Here is a 27,634-nt window from a genome sequence, read left to right on the forward strand (position 1 = left end):
CTTGGTCATGATGTATTATCCTCCTATATATATATTATTTGAATTGATTTATTAAAATGCTCTAAGTGGTTTGTGTCAATAGTTGTGAGGGATGTTGGCCTTCTTTTTCTTCTATTATCTTTGTCCCATATTTGTATTAGGGTAATGCTGCCTTTATACAATGAGTTGGGAAGTATATTCTCTTCTGTTTTCTGAATTTTTTTACCACCTGTGTTTTTTCTTAAATGTTTGGTAAAATTTACTAGTGAAGCCATCTGGCCCTGGAATTTTCTTTGTGGGAAGGTTTTAAATTGGGAACTAAATTTCTTTATTAGATATACAGCTATTTAGATAATTTAATTCTTTTTCGCTGACCATTAGTATTTTAGTAGTCTTTGAAGGATTTTATTCATTTAATAGAAATTGGCAAATTTATTAAGAAACCCTCAGGTTTTTCCTTCCTGCAGATTCGCTGCTCTCACATGTTTGGCAGCGGACCACTTAGTGGAAAAGGGCTGGTGGTTTTGTCTGCTGTGAGCCCTCAGGGCAGTAAACATACTGCAGACAGACTGAGAGGTCAGCCCTTGGTTGTGGCTCTTAGTTATCAGTCTTGTGAATACAGTAGTGTATGTCCTCTCACCCTCAGGAAGACACATCTCTTACATCTCAAGTATTCCTGTCCGATGGGTCTCATTCACATTAGCAGCCAGAATCATAGCTCATGAAGCAGATTGGACCCTGATAAGCATCAGCCCAACTTTTTCTCTTTATACATGTGGAAACTGAGTCCTGGAGACAAAGACCAGGACTAACACTTAGCACTGAACTGCCAAGTTCTATGATAAGTCCTTATATATTGTCAAAGTATATTTTTCCGGAACCTAAGAACATGACTCACATATAAATACACAATGAACATTTATCAAAGATTTATTAACTCCCTATCAAAAGTACCAACAAGATGGAAAAGCTGGTTCAAAGAGCATTAGAGGATGAGAGATTTATTCAGTCAGCCAGTAAGGTAGTGCTAAAATAAGTTTACTAAATTATATTCAAAATTGATTAGTGTCCTATAGATCAATAAAGCTGTGTAACTTTGAAGGTTATCTTTTTCGACCAGACAGAAATCATTTGCAGCTTACCATATTCTACAAATTAATCTCTAACTGCACAGAGTCTGGGCCCTAATGAATAGAAACAAATAAATCAAACAAACTTGGAATTCTCCTGAACATGAGGTGACATCTGGGTAGATTTGGTTGAAAGTGCCCTATGTGACCAAAACAACAACAACAACAAAAAGTAATACAGTCATCTTTTCACCTTTATTTCCAAGTTTTAGATAATTTTCCTTAATAAATTACCTAGTTTAATCTCTGAGAAACCAAAATGTAAGTATCAGTATCTCCGCTTGAAGACCAGCAAACTGAGGAATTAGAGCTCAAAGTCACAGAGTTCAAAGGTGGTGGAGGAGGGAAGAGCACATAGTCATGTTCATTCCCTACCTAGACTTTTAAAAAAATATCCAGCTGTATTTTATGATATGTTCATTTATCTAACAAATACTGAATATGTAGCTTCTCTGTATGAGGCACTCTGCTAGTGCAGAAAATTCAGTAGTGAGCGGGACGGACTCACTTCCGGCCCTTAGGGGCACATTATAGTAGGGAAGAAGCACATTCGACAAATAAATACAAGGGTGGTGAGAATTGCAATTTTAAAGATCCATAGATGTACAGAGCTTTATCTTGATGTTCAGAGACAGCTTCCTGGAGGAGATGACCTTTTACTTGAGTTTAATATTAAAATTGGAGTGGGAGCTGGGAGGTAAAGCATTACAAGTATGTGCTAAAGCTCTGCATTGAGACTATTTGTCCCTGAATGAATATTTCCCAGTTGCTTGATTCAAATAAGAACTCCAGATTTTAAAGAAGTGAGATGAATTTTCTTGGAGTTTCAACTTAAATTATTCCTAGTCATGAATTATATGGTGATAAAAGATGAAGAGGAATGGAAGAAATGAGGAGAAAAGAGGGCAGCTTTTCAGTGGTGTGTTGAACTAGGTCTCAAGACAGCATGTTACATTTCCGGGTAAGTTTTGAGCCAAATAATGTCACATTGGTAGCCTGAGATCCATCATGGTGGAAATATTTACATCATGGAAACCATCAAATGCTACAAATCAGTGTTCTTCTCCCCTTCACACAGAGCTCTGGTTGTTAGAGCTTTACTAGCACATCAGGGGCAGCTTTCCCAGGAGGAACTGCAAAGCCAGAGGTTTATTTATCATTAGAATTAACTGCTCCCTGTCTCTGCTGATTATACATTTCTAAGATTGGAAAATGCCTCTGTAGAATAAAGTACCATAAACTCTGTATGCAAGGGGCAATATACTCCAACTCTTAGTTCAATGATGAATCCCTTCTAAACAACCAAATGCTCTCAGTAACAAGAATCTCTGAATCAAAGGCAACCTAGTCCATTTTCCAGAAATTCCAAATAATAGAAAGTCTGTCCTCATATTGCCCCTAAATCAGCTTTCCTGTACTTTCTATCTAATGCTAGCTTAGTCTTCTGGAATGGCATAGAAAAATCTATTTTCTATTTCCCATAAAGTTGAGGACTATTCAATCCATGTGCAAGAGACTAGGAAAATGCCTTTAATCCTATATAAAAATACACCGTACTTCATTTCGTTCAGGAAGTAGTATTTCTTGCAGGGGCTCTCAACTTCGGCTGTGCCTCAGAAGTGTTTGTGAAGTTTCTAAACTTGTGCACACTTGGGTCTCCACCCCCTTCTGAGTGAGTAGGGTTGCTGGTATCAATATTTTCTACGTGAGCAATACTGATACAAAGGCTGAGCCCCCAAATTTATTGGGTTTCTTGGCTGCTATCGACCCGAGGCTCAGTGATTTAAAAAAAGAAGGTTCCGAGGTGACTGGGTGGCTCAGCTGGTTAGGCATCCAACTCTTGATCTTAGCTCAGGTGTTGCTCTGAGTCATGAGTTTGAGCCCTGCGTTGTTGAGCCCACTTAAAAAAAAAAAAAAAGGTTCCTCTCTCTTTTTTTTTTTTTTAAGATTTTATTTATTTATTTGACAGAGAAAGACACAGTGAGAGAGGGAACACAAACGGGGAGTGGGAGAGGGAGAAGCAGACTCCCTGCCGAGCAGGGAGCCTGATGCGGGACTCGATCCCGGGACTCCAGGATCATGACCTGAGCCGAAGGCAGTCGCTTAACCAACTGAGCCACCCAGGCGCCCCAAGGTTCCTCTCTTTAACAGTTTGGTGAGAAGAACAGACATAAGACTCCATGCTTTACATTAATATTTATAATATAATAAATGCCAAGAGGCAGGGAATGAAGGAATTCAGAGAAAGGGTGTCTAAGTCAGTGACTGGGGGGAGCCATCAGAGGGAAGTGGCCTTCTTGCAGCATTTTGATATACAGGTAAGTCTTAGCCAAGTGAAGAAAGTGAAGGGAAAAGGAAAGGCCTTTAAGTGACATTCTTATCCCCCCAAAATGAAGGCATAAGTGGAATTGTGAAGACTTGCAGGAAAATGAAAATCGAATTATTGTTAACCAACCATAGGGGCAATATTCTAGATACAACATAAAAACATATTGCTTCCTGATTGCAGACAGATATTACAAGAGATAAAAAAGGAACTTTCTTCAAAGAGATTTCAGTATTATTCCATGCAGTCTACCTAAGTGCTTACCAAGGCATGAAATAAACACCGCTTGTATCTTGGTAGGACAAGCGGTCTGACTCAACTTGAAGTTCAGCCTCTTGGCTGCTTCCAAAAGGAACCAAAACTATGTCTCTGTCAGATGCAGTAGGGGTAATTAAATCACTAATGCCTTTAAAATATCAGGAACACAAAATCTCATGGGAAGGAATTGAGTCAATGATCAATATCATTTTAATAAGCCAGAACTCATTTGTGGGTGCAGAAAGTTCCCTGAAACCTCTGCACAACCCAGGTAGTTTACTTTGCCATGAGGTGCGGGAACTCAAAAACACCGATGGCTTGTTATGCTTTTCTGCTTCTGAATTTCAGGACAAGCGTCAATGGCAGGATTTTCTGTTCCCCCTTGTGCAGGCTTACGTCTGCATTGTGTGTGCTACTATATTTGGGTTCCTTTATAGAAAATCTGATTCCGTGTGTGTGTGTGTTTAATTAATATGTTTTATTTTTTGAAGCAGTTTTAGGTTTACAGAAAAATTGAGTGGAAAGTACAGAGAGTTCCCATATATTCGGTATCCCCCCTCCCCACAACACAGTCTCCCCTGTTACTAGCATCTTTCATGACTGTGCTACATTTGGTACAAGTGATGAGCTTGTGCTGGTACATTACTATTAATTAAAGTCCATCGTTTCCATTACTTAGGGTTTATGCTTGTGTTTTTAGTATTTCCCAGTTGCAGAGCACCTTCTGACTTTGTCCCATTTTTTCTCTGCAATTCTGGGTCATGAACAGAGATTGTCAGAACCAGTTAAGGTCTCCACATCCCTCCAAACATTCCAGCAGCCTGAAGAATGCCTGCCAATCAATCGTACCTTTTCTCGCTGTTCATGACCGACAGAGCAAGGTTCTTATCTAAATCAGTTTCAGTGAAGCTCCCAGTTTCAGTTTGTGAGGTGTTACATTAGAGAATCTTCCATAACCTATTCATAGACTGCATTTAGATTTTTTTCAACTTCTTTTCTGGAGATAGTTGCTATTGATAAGTTCACTATTAAACCTGGTAAGACTCAGAATGGTGTTTGGTGATTTAGTGATTTCATATGTTGTGCTAGCATGCTTTTAATCTGGGCTCCAGCCAAATGGAACTATCTGCTGTTTCATTTGCAAAAGGTTGTTGTGACTTTATTTTTGGACAGCTCTCTTGTGCATGCTCGATGCTTATACTGAGAGCAGCCTCTAATCCTCTTTCTTCTTGTTCTTGTTCTTTTTTTTTAAAGATTTTATTTTTATTTATTTGACAGAGAGAGACACAGCGAGAGAGGGAACACAAGCAGGGGGAGGGGGAGAGGGAGAAGCAGGCTTCCTGCAGAGCAGAGAGCCCGATGCGGGGCTCGATCCCAGGACCTTGGGATTGTGACCTGAGCCGAAGGCAGACGCTTAACGACTGAGCCACCCAGGTGCCCCCTTGTTCTTGTTCTTACTCTTTTTATTTTTCTAGTCAGCAGAGTCTGAATTATAAATTGACAAAAGAAATTCTTATCGTGTCCCTACAACAAGGCCCCACACTTTCTCATCTTTCTTGACTCCCCCATCCTAGAATCCCCGTCTCCTCCCTTCTCCCACTTGCCCTGCCACTTCTTCTTCTCCTGACTTCTCAGCCAACTGAGATTCTAGACACTTCAAAATCCTCCTCTCCTCAGATTATCACAGCTTGCGGGAAACATTGTCCTGATTCTGCAATGAACCTGAGAACTCATTACTGTTCCCTGATCCTGCCTGCTTTCAAATCATGTCACTCCCTTGCATAAAGCACTTCTGTGGTTTCCCATCCTGCTCAGAATTAAACCCAGACTCTGCACTTGGGCACACAAGGCCCTGCACCTACCTCTCAAGGATCTGATTATACCACTCTCTACCTTGCAGCATTAACAGCTGGTCAGATTCATTGATTCACCGATTCACACTGGTTCTCAAAGTGTGGTCCGTAAAACCCTGGGGTGATATTCCCAATCATACTAAGACATTACTTCCTTTTTCCCCAACTGTATTGACATTTGCACTAATGATGCAAAAGTGGTGGTGAGTAAAACTTCTGGTGTCTTGATGCAAACCAAGGCTGTGGTGCCGGACCACACTCATTGTCCTCCTCGTAGCCATGAGCTCACTGTACGAAAACTGTCCCTGAATACTCTTCGTGATAAAGCTGTAGAAATTAGCTGTGTTAAATTTTGACCCAGAGTACACATTCTCTTAATACTTTGTAGAATGAAATGGTAAATATACATCAAGCACCCCAGCTGTGTAACAAGGGCAGGCAGTGGTTGTCTTATGGAAAGGGACTTGTGTTATTGAGTTATCAAACCAAACTAGTCTTTTTTTTTTCTTTTTTTAGATTTTATTCTTATGTTAACCCCCATACATTACATCATTAGTTCTAGATGAAGTGTTCCATGATTCATTGTTTGTGCATAACACCCAGTGCTCCATGCAGAATGTGCCCTCCTCAATACCCACCACCAGGCTAACCCATCCTCCCAACCCCCTCCCCTCCAGAACCCTGTTTGTTTTTCAGAGTCCATCGTCTTTCATGGTTCGTCCACCCCTCCGATTTCCCCCGCTTCATTCTTCCCCTCCTGCTACCTTCTTCTTTTTTTTTCTTAACATATATTGCATTATTTGTTTCAGAGGTACAGATCTGAGATTCAACAGTCTTGCAAAATTCACAGCGCTTACCAGAGCACATACCCTCCCCAGTGTCTATCACCCAGTCACCCCATCCCTCCCACCCCACCCCCCACTCCAACAACACTCAGTTTGTTTCCTGCGATTAAGAATTCTTCATATCAGTGAGATCATATGATACATGTCTTTCTCTGTTTGACTTATTTCACTCAACATAATACCCTCCAGTTCCATCCACGTCGTTTCAAATGGCAAGATCTCATTCCTTTTGATGGGTGCATAATATTCCATTGTATATATATACCACATCTTCTTTATCCATTCATCTGTCGATGGACATCTTGGCTCTTTCCACAGTTTGGCTATTGTGGACATTGCTGCTATAAACATCCGGGTGCACGTACCCCTTCGGATCCCGACTTTTGTATCTTTGGGGTAAATACCCAGTAGTGCAATTGCTGGATCATATGGTAGCTCTATTTTCAACTTTTTGAGGAACCTCCATACAGTTTTCCAGAGTGGCTGCACCAGCTTGCATTCCCACCAACAGTGTAGGAGGGTTCCCCTTTCTCCGCATCCCTGCCAACATCTGTCATTTCCTGACTTGTTAATTTTAGCCATTCTGACTGGGGTGAGGTGGTATCTCATTGAGGTTTTGATTTGGATTTCCCTGATGCTGAGCGATATTGAGCACTTTTTCATGTGTCTGTTGGCCATTTGGATGTCTTCTTTGGAAAAATGTCTATTCATGTCTTCTGCCCATTTCTTGATTGGATTCTTTGTTCTTTGGGTGTTGAGTTTGATGAGTTCTTTAGAGATTTTGGATACTAGCCCTTTATCTGATATGTCCTTTGCAAATATCTTCTCCCATTCTGTCGGTTGTCTTTTGGTTTTGTTGACTGTTTCCTTTGCTTTGCAAAAGCTTTTTATCTTGATGAAGTCCCAATAGTTCATTTTTGCCCTTGCTTCACTTGCCTTTGGCGATGTTTCTAGGAAGAGGTTGCTTCGGCTGAGGTCAAAGAGGTTGCTGCCTGTGTTCTCCTTTAGGATTTGGATGGACTCCTGTCTCACATTGAGGTCTTTCAACCACTTGAAGTCTATTTTTGTGTGTGGTGTAAGGAAATGGTCCAGTTTCATTCTTCTGCATGTCGCTATCCAATTTTCCCAGCACCATTTGTTGAAGAGACTGTCTTTGTTCCACTGGACATTCCTTCCTACTTTGTCGAAGATTAGTTGACCATAGAGTTGAGGGTCCATTTCTGGGCTCTCTATTCTGTTCCATTGATCTATGTGTCTGTTTTTGTGCCAGTACCATGCTGTCTTGATGATGACAGCTTTGTAATAGAGCTGGAAGTCCGGAATTGTGATGCCGCCGGCTTTGCTTTTCTTTTTCAACATTCCTCTGGCTATGCGGGGTCTTTTCTGGTTCCATACAAATTTTAGGATGATTTGTTCCATTTCTTTGAAAAAAGTAGATGGTATTTTGATGGGGATTGCATTGAATGTGTAGATTGCTCTAGGTAGCATTGACATCTTCACAATATTTGTTCTTCCAATCCATGAACATGGAACGTTTTTCCACTTCTTTGTGTCTTCCTCAATTTCTTTCATGAGTATTTTATAGTTTTCTGAGTACAGATCCTTTGTCTCTTTGGTTAGTTTTATTCCTAGGTATCTTATGGTTTTGGGTGCAATTGTAAATGGGATCGACTCCTTAATTTCTCTTTCTTCTGTCTTGTTGTTGGTGTATAGGAATGCCATTGACTTCTGTGCATTGATTTTATATCCTGCCACTTTACTGAATTCTTGTATGAGTTCTAGCAGTTTTGGGGTGGAGTCTTTGGGGTTTTCCACATAAAGTATCATATCATCTGCAAAGAGTGAGAGTTTGACTTCTTCTTTGCCAATTTGGATGCCTTTGATTTCTTTTTGTTGTCTGATTGCTGTGGCTAGGACTTCCAATACTATGTTGAATAGCAGTGGTGATAGTGGACATCCCTGCCGCGTTCCTGACCTTAGGGGGAAAGCTCTCAGTTTTTCCCCATTGAGAATAATATTTGCTGTAGGTTTTTCATAGATGGCTTTTATGATATTGAGGTATGTACCCTCTATCCCTATACTCTGAAGAGTTTTGATCAAGAAAGGATGCTGTACTTTGTCAAAAGCTTTTTCTGCATCTATTGAGAGGATCATATGATTCTTGTTCTTTCTTTTGTTAATGTATTGTATCACATTGATTGATTTGCGGATGTTGAACCAACATTGCAGCCCAGGGATAAATCCCACTTGGTCATGGTGAATAATCCTTTGAATGTACTGTTGGATCCTATTGGCTAGTATTTTGGTGAGAATTTTTGCATCCATGTTCATCAGGGATATTGGTCTGTAATTCTCCTTTTTGATGGGGTCTTTGTCTGGTTTTGGGATCAAGGTAATGCTGGCCTCATAAAATGAGTTTGGAAGTTTTCCTTCCATTTCTATTTTTTGGAACAGTTTCAGAAGAATAGGTATTAATTCTTCTTGAAATGTTTGGTAGAATTCCCCTGGGAAGCCATCTGGCCCTGGGCTTTTGTTTCTTGGGAGATTTTTGATGACTGCTTCAATTTCCTTAGTGGTTAGAGGTCTGTTCAGGTTTTCTATTTCATCCTGGTTCAGTTTTGGTAGTTGATACATCTCTAGGAATGCATCCATCTCTTCCAGGTTATCTAATTTGCTGGCATAGAGTTGCTCATAATATGTTCTTATAATTGTTTGTATTTCTTTGGTGTTGGTTGTGATCTCTCCTCTTTCATTCATGATTTTGTTAATTTGGGTCATTTCTCTTCTCTTTTTGATAAGTCTGGCCAGGGGCTTATCAATCTTGTTAATTCTTTCAAAGAACCAGCTCCAAGTTTCGTTGATCTGTTCTACTGTTCTTTTAGTTTCTATTTCATTGATTTCTGCTCTGATCTTTATTATTTCTCTTCTCCTGCTGGGTTTAGGCTTTATTTGCTGTTCTTTCTCCAGCTCCTTTAGGTGGAGGGTTAGGTTGTGTACTTGAGACCTTTCTTGTTTCTTGAGAAAGGCTTGTATTGCTATATACTTTCCTCTTAGGACTGCCTTTGCTGCATCCCAAAGATTTTGAACAGTTGTGTTTTCATTTTCATTGGTTTCCATGTATTTTTTTAATTCTTCTTTAATTTCCTGGTTGACCCATTCATTCTTCAGTAGGATGCTCTTTAGCCTCCACGTATTTGAGTTCTTTCTGACTTTCCTCTTATGATTGAGTTCTAGTTTCAAAGCATTGTGGTCTGAAAATAGGCAGGGAATGATCCCAATCTTTTGGTACCGGTTGAGACCTGATTTATGACCTAGGATGTGATTGATTCTGGAGAATGTTCCATGGGCACTAGAGAAGAATGTGTATTCCGTTGCTTTGGGGTGGAATGTTCTGAATAGGTCTGTGAAGTCCATTTGGTCCAGTGTGTCATTTAAAGTCTTTATTTCCTTGTTGATCTTTTGCTTAGACGATCTGTCCATTTCAGTGAGGGGGATGTTAAAGTCCCCCACTATTATTGTATTGTTGTCGATGTGTTTCTTTGCTTTTGTTTTTAATTGCCTTATATAATTGGCTGCTCCCATGTTAGGGGCATAGATATTTACAATTGTTAGATCTTCTTGTTGGATAGACCCTTTAAGTAGGATATAGTGTCCTTCCTCATCTTTTATTACAGTCTTTGGTTTAAAATCTACTTTGTCTGATATAAGGATTGCCACCCCAGCTTTCTTTTGGTGTCCATTAGCATGGTAAATGGTTTTCCACCCCCTCACTTTCAATCTGGGGGTGTCTTTGGTTCTAAAATGAGTCTCTTGCAGACAGCATATCGATGGGTCTTGTTTTTTAATCCAATCTGATAGCCTGTGTCTTTTGATTGGGGCATTTAGCCCATTTACATTCAGGGTAATTATTGAAAGATAGGAATTTAGTGCCATTGTGTTGCCTGTAAGGTGACTGTTACCATATATTGTCTGTGTTCCTTTCTGGTCTATGTTGCTTTTAGGCTCTCTCCTTGCTTAGAGGACCCCTTTCAAGATTTCCTGTAGGGCTGGTTTTGTGTTTGCAAATTCCTTTAGTTTTTGTTTGTCCTGGAAGCTTTTTATCTCTCCTTCAATTTTCAATGACAGCCTAGCTGGATAGAGTATTCTTGGCTGCATATTTTTCTCTTTTAGTGCTCTGAATATATCCTGCCAGTCCTTTCTGGCCTGCCAGGTCTCTGTGGATAGGTCTGTTGCCAATCTAATGTTTCTACCCTTGTAGGTTACATATCTCTTCTCCCGAGCTGCTTTCAGGATTTTCTCTTTGTCTCTGAGACTCGTAAGTTTTACTATTAGATGTCGGGGTGTTGACCTATTTTTATTGATTTTGAGAGGGGTTCTCTGTGCTTCCTGGATTTTCATGCCTGTTTCTTTCCCCAAATTAGGGAAGTTCTCTGCTATAATTTGCTCCATTATACCTTCTGCCCCTCTCTCTCTTTCTTCTTCTGGGATCCCAATTATTCTAATGTTGTTTCGTCTTATGGTATCACTTATCTCTCGAATTCTGCCCTCATGATCCAGTAGTTGTTTATCTTTTTCTCAGCTTCTTTATTTTCCATCATTTGGTCTTCTATATTACTGATTCTCTCTTCTGCCTCATTTATTCTAGCACTTAGCGCCCCCATTTTTGATTGCACCTCATTAATAGCCTTTTTGATTTCTACTTGGTTGGATTTTAGCTCTTTTACTTCTCCAGAAAGGGTTTCTCTAATAACTTCCATATTTTTTTCAAGCCCAGCTAGTATCTTTAAAGTGATGATTCTGAACTCTAGATCTGACATCGTACTAATGTCCGTATTGAGTAGGTCCCTGGCAGTCGGTACTACCTCTTGTTCTTTTTGTGGAGGTGATTTTTTCCGTCTTGTCATTTTGTGCAGAGGAGAATAGACTAATGAGAGAACAAAATGCTAGCAGAGTAACCACGTCCCCAGAAAATATACTCTAAACAAATCAGAAAAGACCTGAAGTAGTGGGATAAGAAAGGGAAAGAGAGAAAAATGAAAAAGAAAAAAAAGAAAAAGAAAAAGATAAAGATAAAAACAAAAACAAAGAAAACAAAACAACAATGACAACAAAAAAACCAGAATGTGATCAAATATGATCTATATGGTATATAGATCAGTGCCACACACTAGATTTGGGGTGTATTTTGGTCTTTTAGAAGAAAGGGCCTCCCAAAATTTTAAAGAAAGAAAAACTTATATATGTACAAAAATAAGGGTTGATATGATGAAGGGATGGAATATGACTGTAAAAATGGAAATTATAAAAAATTTTATAAAAGGAATTGATAAGAAGTTGTTTGAAAAAAGAAAGAAGAGGATTTAAAAAAAGAAAAAAAAAGAAAAAAAAAGGGCGAGAATATGATCAGGCAGGGGAATAGAAAACACCATATACTAGAGATTTAGGGTATATTTTAATCTGTTAGAAGAAACTATCTCAAAATTTTAAAGAGAGAACAACTTATATATATAAGCCAAAAATGTGGGTAACTACTATGAAGGGATAGAATATGACTCTAAAAATGAAAAATAAATTTTTTTTTTAAAAAAAAGGGATTGATAAGATGTTGGTTGAAAAAGGGAAAAAGAAAAATTCAAAAAGAAATAAAAAGACAAAAAGACAGTTAAAAAAAAATTAACTTTGAAAGACTAAAGAATCCTGGTAAAAAAAGCCGTGAATTCTATGTGCAGTAGTCCCCTGGTGCTGGAGTTCTGCCGTTCTCATTGATCGGTAGACTTGGTCTTGGCTGGCTGTTCTCGCTGATCTTCTGGGGAGGGGCCTGTTGCCGTGGTTTCCAAATGTCTCTGCCGGAGGCGGAATTGCCCCGCCCTTGCCCCCTCCCGGCTAAGTAATCTGCTCGGGTTTGCTCTCCGGGGCTTTTGTTCCCTGCGAGCTTTCCGTACAGCTTTGGAGGCGGAGAGTGAAAATGGCGGCCTCCCAATCTCCGCCCTGGAGGAGCTGAGAACTCGGGGCCCCGCTCCTCAGTGAGCCCCCAGAGAAAAGCCGTCAGTCACTCCCGTCTCCCTGGTCTCCGGCCGCACTCCGTGCTCACCCGGCCTGTGACCGCGCGTTTCTCTCTCTGGCACCCGACCCCGGGTGGAGTCTCCAAACCCAGCAGATCCCTGCGGTGCACTCCCGCGCGGCTCCTCCCGGGGGAGGAAGGTGAGTCTCCCCGGATCTGCCGCTTGTTGGGTCCCTGCTGGAGGAGCAGGGGCCCGACTGTGCCGCGGATCACGGTTTATGGCAACCCCCGAGCTGAGAGCCCGCGCCTGGGCTCCGCCTCTGCAGCCGGCTTCCCTGCTCTGATACCTGGGAGCTCTGCCACACTCAGGGACCCCCGGTCTTTCTGTGACCCCGAGGGTCCTGAGACCACACTGTCCCGGAGGGTTCCACCCCCCGCTTAGCCACCGGAGTGACGTCCCTCGGCGGAGCAGACTTTTAAAAGTTCCGATTTTGTGCTCCGTGGCTCTATCACTTGCCAGAAGTGGCCGATGGAGGTCCCTCCCCTGCCGTCTATCCTCCCGAATATCGCCGCGGATTCACTTCTCCGCCCGTCCTACCTTCCAGAAGGTGGTCGCTTTTCTGATGAGAGAGTTGTTGCTCTTCTTTTCTTCGATCTCCTGTTGAGTCTGTAGGTGTTCAGAATGGTTTGATCCCTATCCAGCTGAATTCCTGAGAGGAGACGAAATCCAGGTCTCCTACTCCTCCGCCATCTTGCTCCGCCCCCCCTTTTTTTTTCTTAACGGAAAAATTTTACTTGAAAGAACAACTGACAGACAAACAAAGGTTATTCAAACTTAGGCATTTCCCAAATGTTATCTGGAAAATAAATGAAGGGAGCCTGTAAGGGAGCCTGTTACTTCAAGAAAAACAGCTAACAGTATTTTTTGCCAGTGATAAAATTTGAGCTTTCAATCCACCACTATAAGCTTGACAGTTTTCCAACACCCAAAGACTTTTCTTGTGATGCCAGTGGTGATTTTTAAGTGATATGATACTTTACATGTTGTGTAATGAAATGTGTCAATATTTGGAATATTTACATAACTCAATGAACTAATATTTTCCATATGACCAATGTATGGTATTTAAACAAAACATGCATGGGTAAAAGATTCTTTCAAAAAGCAAGAAAGACCAGTGAATTTTAAGGTAATAGTTCATTCCTATGGTTTCCAATTTCATACTCCAACTAACCTTTAAGAAAATATCACTGGTTGAGCATTGGTATCATATCAAATAAGACTCTCCACATTTATGAATGCTTATTAAAATATTTCTCCCTTTTCCAGAAACATATCTTGTGGGAAGCCAGTTTTTTTTTTCACATATTTCAACTAAAACAGCATATCACAACAGATTGAATGCAGAAACAGAGATGAGATTCCAACGGCCTTCTATTAATCTCTGAAGGAGATTTGCAATACTATGAAATGGTGCCATTTCATTTCACTAATATTTGTTTTGGAAAATGTAGTTATTTTCATAAAAGTGGATTGTTTAGATTAATGAGCAATTAATTTATTTTTAACAAATTAATAAATACTTGAAACTTCCCAGTTTTAACATCTATTACAGTACATATCAATAGACATAACTTGTATAAACAGAAGCTCTTTGTAGTCTGTAAATTTTAAGAGTGTAAAGAGACCTGAAACCAAAATATTTGAGAACTCTTGCCACTAAGGCACTTCTTAATGAGGACTTTGGGCCTAAAACTCCATGTTTGACCACCTGTCAGAAGAATCTAGGTGAATATTGCCCAAGTGTCTCCAAATTAGAAGAGTATATTGTTGTTGTTGTTGTTGTTGTTGTTGTTTTAAATTACACATATTTTGTTCTGTGGCAGGACATGTGACCCAACTTTTCAGATGATCTTCGGTGTGTGTAGGGATCTCTTGCTCCTGCTCTTTTCCCCATCTCTATCCTTTTTCTCCTCTCATCCCATTTCTAATCCAACTGTTATCCTGACTCCGTTTCTAGATTCAGTTTTCTTAATTTTTTTTGTTCTTCTACTAAATAATTTTTTTCTGAGAGAATCCCAGAGTAGGCAGTGTTTCATGTTGTTTACAAGGCCACTTTCCTTTCGGTCAGAGAACCCTCTGTTGTTTCTTTTCTGAACAAATTGGTCTTTAGGAATAACCTGGCTAGTGGGTCTCTTTATTACTTAATGATTTAAAAATTCAGAGTTAGTTTTTAAAAAGCAGTAACTAACTTAAAGATATTCGGTGGCTGCTAGTCTAAAAAAAATTTTTTTTAATGAGCAAGAACTTTTGTAGTAGATTTTAAATTCTTTTCTAAAGAAGCACTTCCTAAAATGTGGTAGATGTATGCAAGGTAATAGTAGCTATCTACTTTAACTATAGCTAGCACATAAAGCCTATGATTTCATTATTCCTTAGATATTATTCCTTAGAACAAGTTTCAGTTTAAAAAAAAAATGAAGTGACTTGCAATACATTCAAGGCAAAATATAAAGTAAATTGTAGTCTGGTTGGTATATGGAGAGGGTGTTAACTTGAATGGCTGAATTTGGGGAAACCATGTTGCAAAGAGAAGTCCCAGGTTATAGCTTATTATTTATAACCTCCCATCTTTAGTATTTTTGCCCCTTCAACTTCCACTGCAGAATAATTCAGTGATAGTTTCCCATGATGAAGGCTTTCAGATGGATTTTTTTTTTTTACTCAAGCCAAATGAATGAAACTCACTTAAAACACCTTTTTCAGAATACATTATGCAAATGTCCATAATATAGAAGGTGAAGAGAATTTTATGTAAATAAGTAAATACTTGGTTAGGATGATACAACTTCTAGATTTCCTAGACTCAAGACTTCATTTAGGCCAGACAGTATTTTAATCTAGTTGTAGGAAGAGGATATTTTATTTTTTAATAAAATTAATGGACCAGTATAAATTTAAATTTTTGATAAGCTTTAAAGAAAGAAAATTAAATAAGCATTGCTCTTACCTCTCTAGGCTAAGTTTGGTTTTCAAAGCACTTGTTGACTTAACGTTCCTATCAGCTTTCTATAATGAAGTAGAGTTTTAAAAACTACTTTTCTCCCAAATAATGATTTCTTCCTTAAAAAGAAAAAGCACACAGAGAAAGACAAATGCCATATGATCTCACTTATATGTAGAATCTTAAAAAAACAAACAAACAAATAAAAAAAAGCAGAAACAGACCCACAAATAGAGCAAACTGATGGTTGCCAGAGGGAAGGGGACTGTGGGGATGGGCAAAATGGGTGAAGGGAAATGAAAGATACAAGCTTCCAGTTATGGAATGAATAAGTTGGGGGATAAAATGTACAGCATAGGGAATATAGTCGATGGTATTGTAATAGTGTTGTATGGTGACAGATGGTAGCTACACTTGGGGTGAGCACAGCATCAGATACTGAGTTGTTGAATCAGTATGTTATACACTTGAAACCAAAATAACATTGTGTGTGAACTATACTTCAATTTTTTTAAAAACGGAAAAGCATAGCTCATGTTACTAGATTGTAATATACAATACTGACCTTATACATTAGAGATGGACTTCAGTTATGGGTATAACGGGAACATCTCCTTACACCCCAAAACAGCTTCCTACTATCTATTGCCTATGCTTAGAATGCTACCATTTTAGATCCATTCTTTGAGGGTAAATATTGCTTCTCCCTCTTTTATAATACGGTTGCTGCTGTGATAGGAGGCATAGTAAGTGATACACACGTTAATAAGAATACTTTCTTTTATGCCTAGAGAAAGCTTCAGGTAGCCATTGGGAAAGCCTTTGCATGCAAGTAGAAGGAAACACAGTGATTTGAACTAAAAAAATGATGCATTTTTTCTTGCATCATAAGAAGGGCAGAGATAGGTGTTTACAAACATTTGCTCAACCCCTCAAAAGTGTAAGGGCCAACATCTCTATGATGCTCTTGGCCCAAGGAAAGGGTTATATCAGCAGCAGTTTCCTTTTTATAAGGATTTTATTCAAAAACTTTTCCAGAAGATCCCCAGTAGCTGTCTGCCCCTGTTGCATATCTACCTATAGCTGGAAGGGAGATGGGAAAAGAGTATTTGGCTTTTCAGCCTCTCAAATGGGAGGACCAAGGAGAAGGGGACGAAGAATACCGCATCAGAGAAATTTCAAAAGATTGAATAAACAAAGGGGAAAAAAGCATTGAAGAAGATAAAAGATCAATGAAAGGAAAAAGGCAAAACTACATCATAACGATAATACTTCTTGTCATTGTTTTTATTAATCAAATCCTTATTCTATGGCAGGTACTATGCTATCCGCCTTACATACGTGATCTCACCCGGTCCTCACAAAAACCCTGTAAGGTAGATAAGATCGCCTATTTACCAAGGAGAAAACCAAAGTTAACTACTTGCCCAAAGACTTGTGTTAAAGCCAAGATTTGGCCTGTGCTTGCCCTGATTTCGGCACTGCCTCTCCCGAGACCAGCCCCTAGGACATGCGGTTTCTCTTCCGGTTATTTCCCAGGTCGTGCTTCTCCAGAATGTTCAGTACATTACAAACTGCCTGAAATGCAGTGAGAATTTTCAGGCCCTGCTTAATGAGGTGGGCTGAGCCCAGAGTGCTGGACTAGCGCCAGCAGAACGTGCTGCAGCTCTTTCCTCTGAAATAATCACCTTTCATCTTTTCAGGATTTCTGCTCTTGGAACTCATTACTTCAATTCTGAATTCTGATCTGATGCACACGTGGCTTCTATACATATTGAGTGCTTTTAGATGGACTTCTATTTTAGGAGCGTTCTCTTTGTAAGTGGCCCATAGAAGCCTGCTTGTCTATTTAGAATTGTCCTGTCAGCTACTCGGGACCAATTATTTCAGTGTGTTCATGCAAGGTCACCTTCAGTGTTCAATCCTATCTAGGTCGGTTAACTTTAAACCAGACATAAATCCACAGATTAGTTTTTAGACTGGCTATTTATGTGAGCTCCTAAGTTCATTCACTCACAGAGTCATCAAAAGGATGCTAAGGAATCAAAGATGAATATGTGATCCCTGACTACAGTGTAAGGAAACTGAGAGCTAAGATTGTGCCTTGGTCATTTCATATCTCCAGAGCCTAACATGGCGCCTGGTATACCTTAAACACTTGATAAGTTCAAGTTGTATTCATTCAACAAATATTTGGTTAGAGCCCATTATGTGCTAGGCACTAGAAGCACAGCAGTAAACAAGATAGATGTGGGTCTTGTATACATGAAACGTATGTTCTTATGGGGAGAGGTAATGAAAAGAAGCACAATTTTAAAATAAAGAAATAAGGTCCAAATGTCCCTCAACAGGAGAGTAGATGAATAGTGGTAGAATCATAAAATGGAATACTTAGCAATGAGGATGAACAAACTATTGATACCCTCAGCCACATGGCAGAATCTCATAATGCATGACTGCACTGACATCAAGTTCGAAACCAGGCAAAACTCATCTATGATGGTAGAAGTCAGGCTGGTGGTCAGCTTTGGAGAGGGGCGATGGTATGGGGGACATTCCAGGAGCTTCTGGGGTCCAGGTAATATTCTTTATTTTGATAGGAGAGTTGGTTCTATTAGAAAGTTCACTTTACAAAGATTTCCCAGGCTCTGTGCTTATGACATGTATTTTTCCATATGCATGTTCAATTCAACTAAATAAGTGTATCTTCAAGAAGTTAACTACTGACTGTGATCATGGCTGTAAGGGTATTGCATGGGGCCCAGGTCACTCTGTTAGACATTAGCTCTGGGGAGCACTACTGTAGATAGGGTGGTCAGGGAAGACTTTCCTGTGAGATGCTAGGTAGGCTGAACCCTAAGGGTGAGTAAGTGGCAGCCTTGGGGAGATCAGGGGAAGAGCATCCCAGGCAGGGGGAATGGCAAGTGCAAAGCCTCTAAGGAAAGAAACACTGGGGCACACTTGAGAAAGAGAACAGAGGCCAGCGTGGCTAGAACAGAGTAAGTGGAGAGCAGAGTGAGACAAAACAAAGCTAACATCAGACAGAGGCTACATCATGCGGGGCCTCAAGGCCATTTAGTTTATGGTCTGCCCTGTATCATTTGACTCTTCTTTTGTGCCAGGCAGCATGCTAAGATCCTTAGGCACATCCTCCCATGTTCTTTTTATCTTTCCAGCAGCGCTGCAAGTAGGTCTTAAAATCCCTATTTTATGCATGAAGAACTAAGGCTTGGGGAATTTCGTTGGCCCAAGGTTACCCTTGGAAATGAGTATTATCACTAGGATTTGAACCCACATCTCATTGACCCCAAGGCTGTGTTCTCATCTCCTGACTCCTGACCCTGCCTCTGAGCACTGGCATCTAAATAAACTTCTACATGTAACCTTAGGACTGTGAATAAAATCATGAGGAATTAGCCAGCTCTACCCAGGGAGTTCTGGGAAGGAGCATGTGGGCTGGATTTTGAATACACATCTGGAATTGTCCCACAGGCATACTTTCTCGAGGGAACAGAATGTGTAAAGCCTCAAAGCTGAGGATTCATCACCATATCATCTCCTGTTTACTGGTCCTTCGTGCTGTGCCAGGTTCTGCAGTGACTAATTCACTTATTTCCAGTTAATTTTCACAACAATCCTGTGAGGTCAGCATTGGCCCTGTTTTACAGATGAAAAACAGAGGTGTAGAGAGGTTAGTCATTTGCCCAGTGAGACACAGTGAGTGGGGTGACTCAGTAGATGCTTTGCTTATTTAATTAGGGGTGAGAAAAATAGTGAACATGGACTGGCAGGCATCAAAACCCAAACATAAGCATAGCTCTGCCTCTGGAATCTGTGCCCCTAACTCTCCCACTGAGAGCTTGAGGTATTCAGGGAAGTGGGGGTGTTTTGTAGGGCTTCTCGATGGATGTTCTCCGAATATGACCGACATTAATGTTCCTGAGAGCCTTCTCCTTTTAAGCATTTTATAATACTGTTTTTTCCTCTCCATCTAGACTATGAGGCCCCTGAGGACAATCCCTTATTTCTTTGGACTCCCCGTTGCCTTGTGCCTCTCCCTGTGAGATCAAGGTTGGGTTGTTTTGTTGTCCACTGAAACCTCAGGGCACTGCATAGGGCCAGGCAGGTAACAGATGCTCTGTAAATGTTTCTTGAAGAACTGAGCACTCTGCTTACTTAACAAAGGTTAGAGTGATAATAGATTTGGCTTGGGTCAGCAATCAATCGTCACCGTTCAGATGGTGTGTACTTACTTTTATTTCAATTACTTGAGATTTAAGGCAAAAGCAAGGTGTGTTGGTGGCCACTCCCTCTCCTGCTCCATTACCTCACCCCGTCCCACCCCCAAAATCATGCGGAGCTGGTATGGACCTAGTGTTGGAAGGAATTCTGAATGTAAATTCTGTGAGATGCCTTGGTTGGTACTGTACTGTAAGGATTTGTGACTTAGGCCAGTTGAGGTTGGCCTGCTCCAAAGAAATTTATGTTATGGTGCCATTTTTATGAGAAAATCGACTGGTGCCTAATAATTCAGTTGAAATGTTTTCACATTCATACAAATAACTACAATTTTACTGTTTAACTCCAGCAATACCAGTATCTCTGGGTCAGACCAGGAAAGCTTACGTGGCTTAGCAATGGGATCATTCCGTGCTCTAGGCCTGGCTGTCCAATGCAGTGGCCACCAGCCACATGTGTCTACTGGACACTGGCAGGGTGGTGATTCTGAATTGAAATATACTGTGGGCGTAGGGCGCCTGGGTGGCTCAGTTGGTTAAGCGACTGCCTTCGGCTCAGGTCATGATCCTGGAGTCCCCAGATCGAGTCCCACATCGGGCTCCCTGCTCGGCAGGGAGTCTGCTTCTCCCTCTGACCCTCCCCCCTCTCATGTGCTCTCTCTCAAATAAATAAATAAAAATCTTTATAAAAAAAAAAGAAATATACTGTGGGCGTAAACACCAGATTTCAAAGATACAGTATAAAGAAAGAATGTTAAGTATCTCATTAGTCATTTATGTAATAATTATATGTTGAAATAATATTTTTGACATATTGGCTTCAACAAAGTATATTAATATTTATTTCCCTTGTTTCTTTTTACTTTTTAAAATGTGGCTTCCAGAAAATGTAAAATTATGTGTGTGGCTAACCTTGGACAGTGGTGCTCTAGAACGTGACAAATACCAATCTGATAAAAACCTACCTCTTTTAGACGAACCATGAGAGACGATGGACTCTGAAAAACAAACTGAGGGTTCTAGAGGGGAGGAGGGTGGGAGGATGGGTTAGCCTGATGGTGGGTATTGAGGAGGGCACATTCTGCATGGAGCACTGGGTGTTATGCACAAACAATGAATCATAGAACACTTCATCTAAAACTAATGATGTAATGTATGGGGATAATATAAGAATAAAAAAAAAAAATTAGCTAAAGCACCTCACCTCCCATCTCTGTCCATTCTCAGAACTCTACTTTGTTTCCTGATTGAGTCAAAACTCAAGCCAGCCTTCAGTTTCCTATAGTTCTTAACATTATTATCTCCTAGCAGGACTTGTATTGATTCTAATGACGAAAGCACTTTAAATGTATATAGAAACTCATAATTTTTAAAAAGAACTCATATTATGTTATCAAATAGCTCTACGTATGCCCAGGCAGTAATTAGAATTATCACCATTTTCCAAGTGAGAAACCTAAGGATGGTATCACATTTATTTATTTAAACCCAGCCCTATTCCAGAAGGGCTTTTAACCCTCTGGCCAATTCAAAGAATGTAAGTGGCTTTTCCAAGATGACACAATGGTTGATAAAACTGGGACCGGAATGATCCTCTTACTCTTTCTTCTACAACAGTCGTTCTCAGACACAGCATCTCATGATCAGTTTATAAAGTGTAAGTTTTTATAAATAATAGTAAAAAAGCAAAGTTTTTACCTGACTTTCTTTTTATATAAATTAGAATGGATTAAAGGATATTCAAAAATAATTTCTCTTTCATACACTGCACTCATTTATTCAATAAGAGCTTATGGAGTGCCTGTCTTACATAAAGCACTAACTTGGCCCTGGGGAAACATCGATGAGCAAATAACAAGAGAGACGTATCACCTAACAAATTTAATTATAAGTAACAAGTAATTAAAATAAAGGGCTGTGGAATCTACTCTCTTAACAACTTTCAAGTATATAATACAGTACTGTTCATTACAGTCACCATGCTGTACACTAGATCCTCAGAATTTACATCTTAGAGTTGGAAGTTTGTATGCTTTGTTCAACATCTCTCCACTTCCCCACCCCTCAGGCCTTGGCAACTACCATTCTACTCTCTATTTCTATGAGTTCAACATTTTTTAGAATCCACATGTAAGTGAGAACATACAGTATTTGTTTTTCTCTAACTTATTTCATTTAGCATAATACCTTTTAGGTCCATCCATGTTGTCACAAATGGCAGGATTTCTTTTTTTTTTTTTTTTATGGCTGAATAATGATCAAGCGTGTGTGTGTGTGTATGTGTGTGTGTGTGTGTGTGTATCACATTTTCTTTACCCACTCATCCATCCATGGTCACTTAGGTTGTTTCCATGTCTCGGCTATTGTGAATAATGCTGCATCGAACATTGGGGTGGCACTATTTCTTTCAGGTAGTGTTTCCCTTTCCTTGAGATATATACCCGGAAGTGGAATTGCTGGATCATATAGTACTTCTATTTTTAATTTTTTGAGGAAACTCCATACTGTTTTCCATAGTGGCTGCACCAATTTACATTCCTACCAAGAGTATGGAACAAGGGTTCCATTTTCTCTACAGCCTTGCCAGCATTTGTTATCTCTTGGTTTTTTTGTTTTGTTTTGTTTTTTTGTTTTTTTAATGATAACCATTCAAACAGGTATGAGGTGATATCTCATTGTGGGTTTGATTTGCATTTCCCTGAGAAGTGATGTTGAATATCCTTTCATGGCCTGTTGGCCATTTGTATGTCTTCTTTGGAAAAATGTCTAATCAAGTCCTCTGCCCATTTTTTATTGGATTTTTTTTTTTTTTGCTATTATATGAGTTCCTTATATATTTTGGATATTAACCCCTTATCAGGTAAATGGTTTACAAATACTTTCTCCCATTCCATAAGTTGCCTTCTCATTTTGCTTGTTGTTTCTTTTGCTGTGCAATAGATTATTACAGAGATGTAGTCCCACTTGTCGGTTTTTGCTGTTGTGGCTTGAGCTTTTGATGTCGTATCCAAAAATTCATTGCCAAGACCTATGTCAATGAGGTTTTCCCCTGTTTTCCTCTAATACTTTTACAGTTTGGGGTCTTACATTTAAGTCTTTAATTCACTTAAGTTAGTTTTTGTGAGTGGTATAAGATAGGGGTCCAATTTCATTCTATTGCATGTGAATATCCAGTTTTTCCAACATCATTTATTGAATAGCGTATCCTTTCCCCCTTTGAATATCTTGGTGCCCTTGTCAAATATTGTTGCCTGTATATTCATGGGTCTATTTCTGGGTGACTGTTTTTATGCTAATACCATACTGTTTTGATGACTAGAACTTTATAAAGCAGGGTATTTCAGATGACCTGAGGGGCCTGTGCAATGACGTGTTAAACAACCATCTCTCACGAAAAAAACAAAAACTAACCAACAAAAACACCTGACTTGTAGCTCTTGCCAATTTCCATGGTGTAAATACTCTTATCCTGACTGATACCTAGCTTCCAATAAGATGTCACCGAATGTAGAGTTGGGGAGTGGTATAAGGTAGCACCCGTTATATATCATTTCTGCCATACAAATACAATAGATGTTAGTAACTTCAAAAGCACAGGTAATGCTAAAATAATCAGGAAGCAATGAATTTGGAGTATGTGTTACCTTTATTTTCAATATACTTTATTTAACTGTAATGTATGCTATTTTTTAGTAAACTCCTGAAAATTTAACAATCAGCTCCCGCGCGCCTGAACAAGCCAGCTCTAACACACCAATGGGCCTGGCATCTTCCATGGAATCACGATCCTTGTCTAGAACAAGTCCTCACTGTTCTCGCTTCCTCTGTTCCTTACAGATCAGCAAACAGCAGCTGCAGACAGTCAAGGACCGGTTTCAGGCTTTCCTCAATGGGGAAACCCAGATTGTGGCTGATGAAGCCTTCATGAATGCTGTCCAGAGTTACTATGAGGTAAGACTCACCATGCAGAAGAATGTCAAGACTGCTCACGTCTGAAGCCCAGAATTTCCAGACTACTGTTCAGTGGGAACAGCAGCCTTGGCCTCCTACAGGACCATCCCTCCCAAGGCAAAAGGGTTGATGACTGGTTACAGTTTTAAGAAATAACAGCATTTTGTGTGGAGAAAGCTAAAATCGAAACCACTGGTTTACCAACTAAACAAGAAATTATATGCAAAGCACTCAGCACATTGCCTGCTTTATGTATGATTTCTTGTTTAATCTGTACAACAGTCTCATGAGTTAGGCCCTGATATTATTTCCATTTTACCAGTAAAGCAACTGAGGCTCAGAGAGGTTAGGTCAAGTACTCAAAGTCACACAGCTGTTAAATGCCACAAGCTAAGATTTGAACTGAGTTGGGAGCTTTCCCCCAGCAACTGTACCCTTTGTAAAGGAGGTTAACCTCTCCCAAGATGGTGCCTTCACTAGTTTCCTTGTACTTTCTATTAAAATAGTGCTGTGAGTTCTTTTCTATAAGTTAGAATGCCATCCAAAGCATAGTACTCTTCTCAAGAGAAAATCTGTAAGTGAGACAATATATCCTGAATATATATCACAAGTGAATTTTCACCTCTAGACCTCAAAGGTTTATTTATCAGTAAAGTGATTTTGGAATTAGTATATTTAAATTTTATAATTATTCTTCCATAATGTGCACATTGGCTATTGTTTATACATTATTAATGAGGTGGATATGCCATACCTTCTTTTGGGTTATGGTAACCTGATGGGCATATTTTTTTTTTTTAAAGATTTTATTTATTTATTTGACAGAGAAAGACACAGTGAGAGAGGGAACACAAATGGGGAGTGGGAGAGGGAGAAGCAGACTCCCTGCTGAGCAGGGAGCCCGATGCGGGACTCGATCCAGGGACTCCAGGATCATGACCTGAGCCAAAGGCGGTCGCTTAACCAACTGAGCCACCCAGGCGCCCCATGATGGGCATATTTTTAAAAAGTTATTATACGGTCATTAAAAGACATTTTACTTTATATTAATCTTTTTTTCATGTGAACCAGATATTCTCTGTATTTGGAGTCCTATGCCCCAAATGTTATACCCATTGTCAAGGCTAGATTAAAACCATTAGAAACCAACCCCCACGCATTGAAAAACTCATGACATCCTGCCATATGCAATTCAAAGTAATAACAATAAACTAAAATATAAGTGTAAGGGAATCCAACCAACTCTAATTTTTTTTCCCATAGGATCACTTCACTGATTTGCTTACTTCTTTCCTTTCTGTTTTTAATTATTAGGTAGCAAATTATCTCAAAACAAAAAGATTGTTGCTCCCACTTCACAGATGCTCCAAACACATGCTTCTGCGCATCGGACACTCCAATCCCTGATGGACACTTAAAAATGTTAGTTGATTGATTCAGTAAAACTCTCCTTCCCACTTGCTGAAGTACTTGGCTCTTTTCACAGAGAGAGTAGAGCAAGACTGTAATTAGATCTTGTGCAAATACTATTGACTGGTTTGCTAATTAGTGTTTAATGGTAAACAGCCTTTGTCTCTTTGATGTTTGCTATGTCCAGGCGCAGACTCATTTTACACATTTTCTCAATGAAATTTCTATTTGGGTTTGTTTTAGAAGTCTGGTTTATTTTTATATTTGTCAAATTTAAGCTTTTTGTTTTCATTTTACAAATAGTATTGATATTGTCAATAAGTGTCAAACTTTCTTGTTTATCAGATGTGGTACAATATTTCATTTGAATTTAACAGAAAGTGGAAATGAGATTCAGAACCATGATGATGGTATGGTAATGAATAATTTGAATATATTTAACTGAAGATTTTGTTGAGAAACCGCCAGGGAATGAAATTAATTCTCCCCCTTTTTGCAAGTTCTGAAGCCAATTCAGACCAGGCAGACCCTCACTAATAATTCTCCATGTTTGGAGTTATTCACCAGTTTATAAATTTGTAGATTGCACATCTTAATTAGAAAGCTCATTTGACTAATGACATAAATTAAAAGAAAGTGCCATTTCTATCTATTAATTAACTTTGAAAATTAATAGTCATCAATGTGCTAAGGAGTCTCTGGAAATTACCATTATATCTATAGTGATGCTGATATTTTTTTCTATAGTGGCTAGTTTATTTGAAAGTGCCTCTTGGGCGCCTGGGTGGCTCAGTCGTTAAGCATCTGCCTTTGGCTCAGGTCATGATCCCAGGGTCCTGGGATCGAGCCCCGCATCGGGCTCCCTGCTCCGCGGGAAGCCTGTTTCTCCCTCTCCCTCTCCCCCTGCTTGTGATCCTGCTTTCACTGTGTCTCTCTCTGTCAAATAAATAAATAAAATCTTTTAAAAAAAAAAAAAAGTGCCTCTTTTTAGTTTGGTGAGAATACAGGCATTGTGAAATCACTGAGTAGTTAATATTAAGATTTGAGTAACAGGAAATAATGTGTGGTGTAAATTATTTACTGTATTCATTAGTAAACTTTAGATTGTTGGGATGCATGTTCCTGGGAAATCTAATCCTCTGAAGCAAAGGTCCCCAATCAAAGGATCAAGATTAACACTTTCCTTGGGAGAGCTCCAAGTTTGTTACTCCTCCCTTTCTCCCTCTCATTTCACTCACTGGCAGTGGAGAAGCTAGGGTTTCTTTCTATACCCTCCTCCAGGATCCAGTTGCTTCCCTGTCAATATCTGTCTTGGACAAGACTCTTTGGATTACAAGTGACAGACACCTAGGTCAAACTGGCTTAAGTCAAAAATGAGATTTATTTGCTCAAGCAACTTAAAAGGCCAGGAATAGACCTGGTTTTAGCTGTGGCTGGATCCGAAAATCCAAAGATGCCAGCAGGATGGGTATCTTTCTCCCCCACCCTGGCTTTGTTCTTCCCTGTGTTGGCTTTATTCTTGGGCTGGCTTTCTGCATGTGGAGGATCCTGGCAACTTCAGGCCATGCCCTACCAGCTTAGCAACTGCAGGAGTGAAGAGAATACCTCTTTGCGGAGAGTCCCAGCAAGAGGCCTCAGGTCACTTGGTTGGGCTGACATGGGTCATGTGTCCTTTCTGGAGTCAATCACAATGGATGGAGGGTGAACTAGACCAGGGGATCATTGCTAGGACAGATACCACCTCTGGAGGCTGTGAGCAGGCGCACTATAGATGGTTCTATAGTGAAAGTACAGTGACTTTTCATTGAGAAATGAGGGTGCTTTTTACCAGAAGGGGGAATGTATGCTTGGCAGGCAAAACCAATGGATATCCTTCTAAATACATGTTCAATCTCTCTCTCTCTCTCTCTCTCTCTCTCTCACACACACACACACACACATTCCACGCCACCATACCACACCTTCACATCCCAGTTTGCTAATGGTAATGATTTTTTTTTAAAGATTTTATTTATTTATTTGACAGAGAGAGACACAGTGAGAGAGGGAACACAAGCAGGGGGAGTGGGAGAGGGAGAAGCAGGCTTCCAGCAGAGCAGGGAGCCTGATGCGGGGCTCGATCCCAGGCCTCTGGGATCATGACCTGAGCTGAAGGCAGACACTTAACAAATGAGCCACCCAAGTGCCCCGGTAACGATATTTTTGAAAAACAACTTTTCATCAAAGTTTGGAGAGGACTATACTAGAAAAAGTGGTTTCAGGCATTGGCTTTGTTTTGCCAAGGCAATAATGTTTTTTCCACACCCTAGAGTAGTAAAGAAAATGTTTGTAGATAAAAGGAGTAGGTAGCTCTGTTCTTTCTCCATCTGTGCCCATCCAGCCCATCTGAACCCCACTGGCCAGCATTAGCATCAAGCCATTTGGGCCTGGGACCTGAGCTGGGCAGGGTAATGGGAGACCAGTGTTCTCTCTGGCTCTGAGAGCATGAAAGTTTTTTTTATCCTTTCCTGCTGGCCCTGATCGCCAAAGCCGATCAAGCAGGACAGCAGATTAATCCTTTAATCTCTTGCATCCTGGCTTTGAGGGCTGGGCACTGAAGTGGGTGCTCTGAGATCTGGGAGATCTGACCGAGTGACTC

General features: G+C 40.0%; 1 protein-coding gene across 7 annotated transcripts in view; it reads left to right on the forward strand.

Annotated features, from left to right (window-relative positions):
- CADPS (calcium dependent secretion activator) overlaps window positions 1–27,634 on the forward strand; it is a 484,463-nt gene that overhangs the window by 90,915 nt on the left and 365,914 nt on the right. For all 7 annotated transcript variants that reach the window (XM_064576385.1, XM_064576381.1, XM_064576395.1 and 4 more), the window contains one exon: window positions 23,473–23,586. In XM_064576385.1, the coding sequence (XP_064432455.1) occupies window positions 23,473–23,586 (114 nt within the window). The remainder of the gene's footprint in view (window positions 1–23,472; window positions 23,587–27,634) is intronic.

The sequence above is a fragment of the Mirounga angustirostris genome, unplaced genomic scaffold (genome assembly GCF_029215605.1).
Source record: "Mirounga angustirostris isolate CCGP_5_RB_7025 unplaced genomic scaffold, mMirAng1.0.hap1 SCAF_1, whole genome shotgun sequence".
Classification (NCBI taxonomy): Eukaryota; Metazoa; Chordata; class Mammalia; order Carnivora; family Phocidae; genus Mirounga; species Mirounga angustirostris.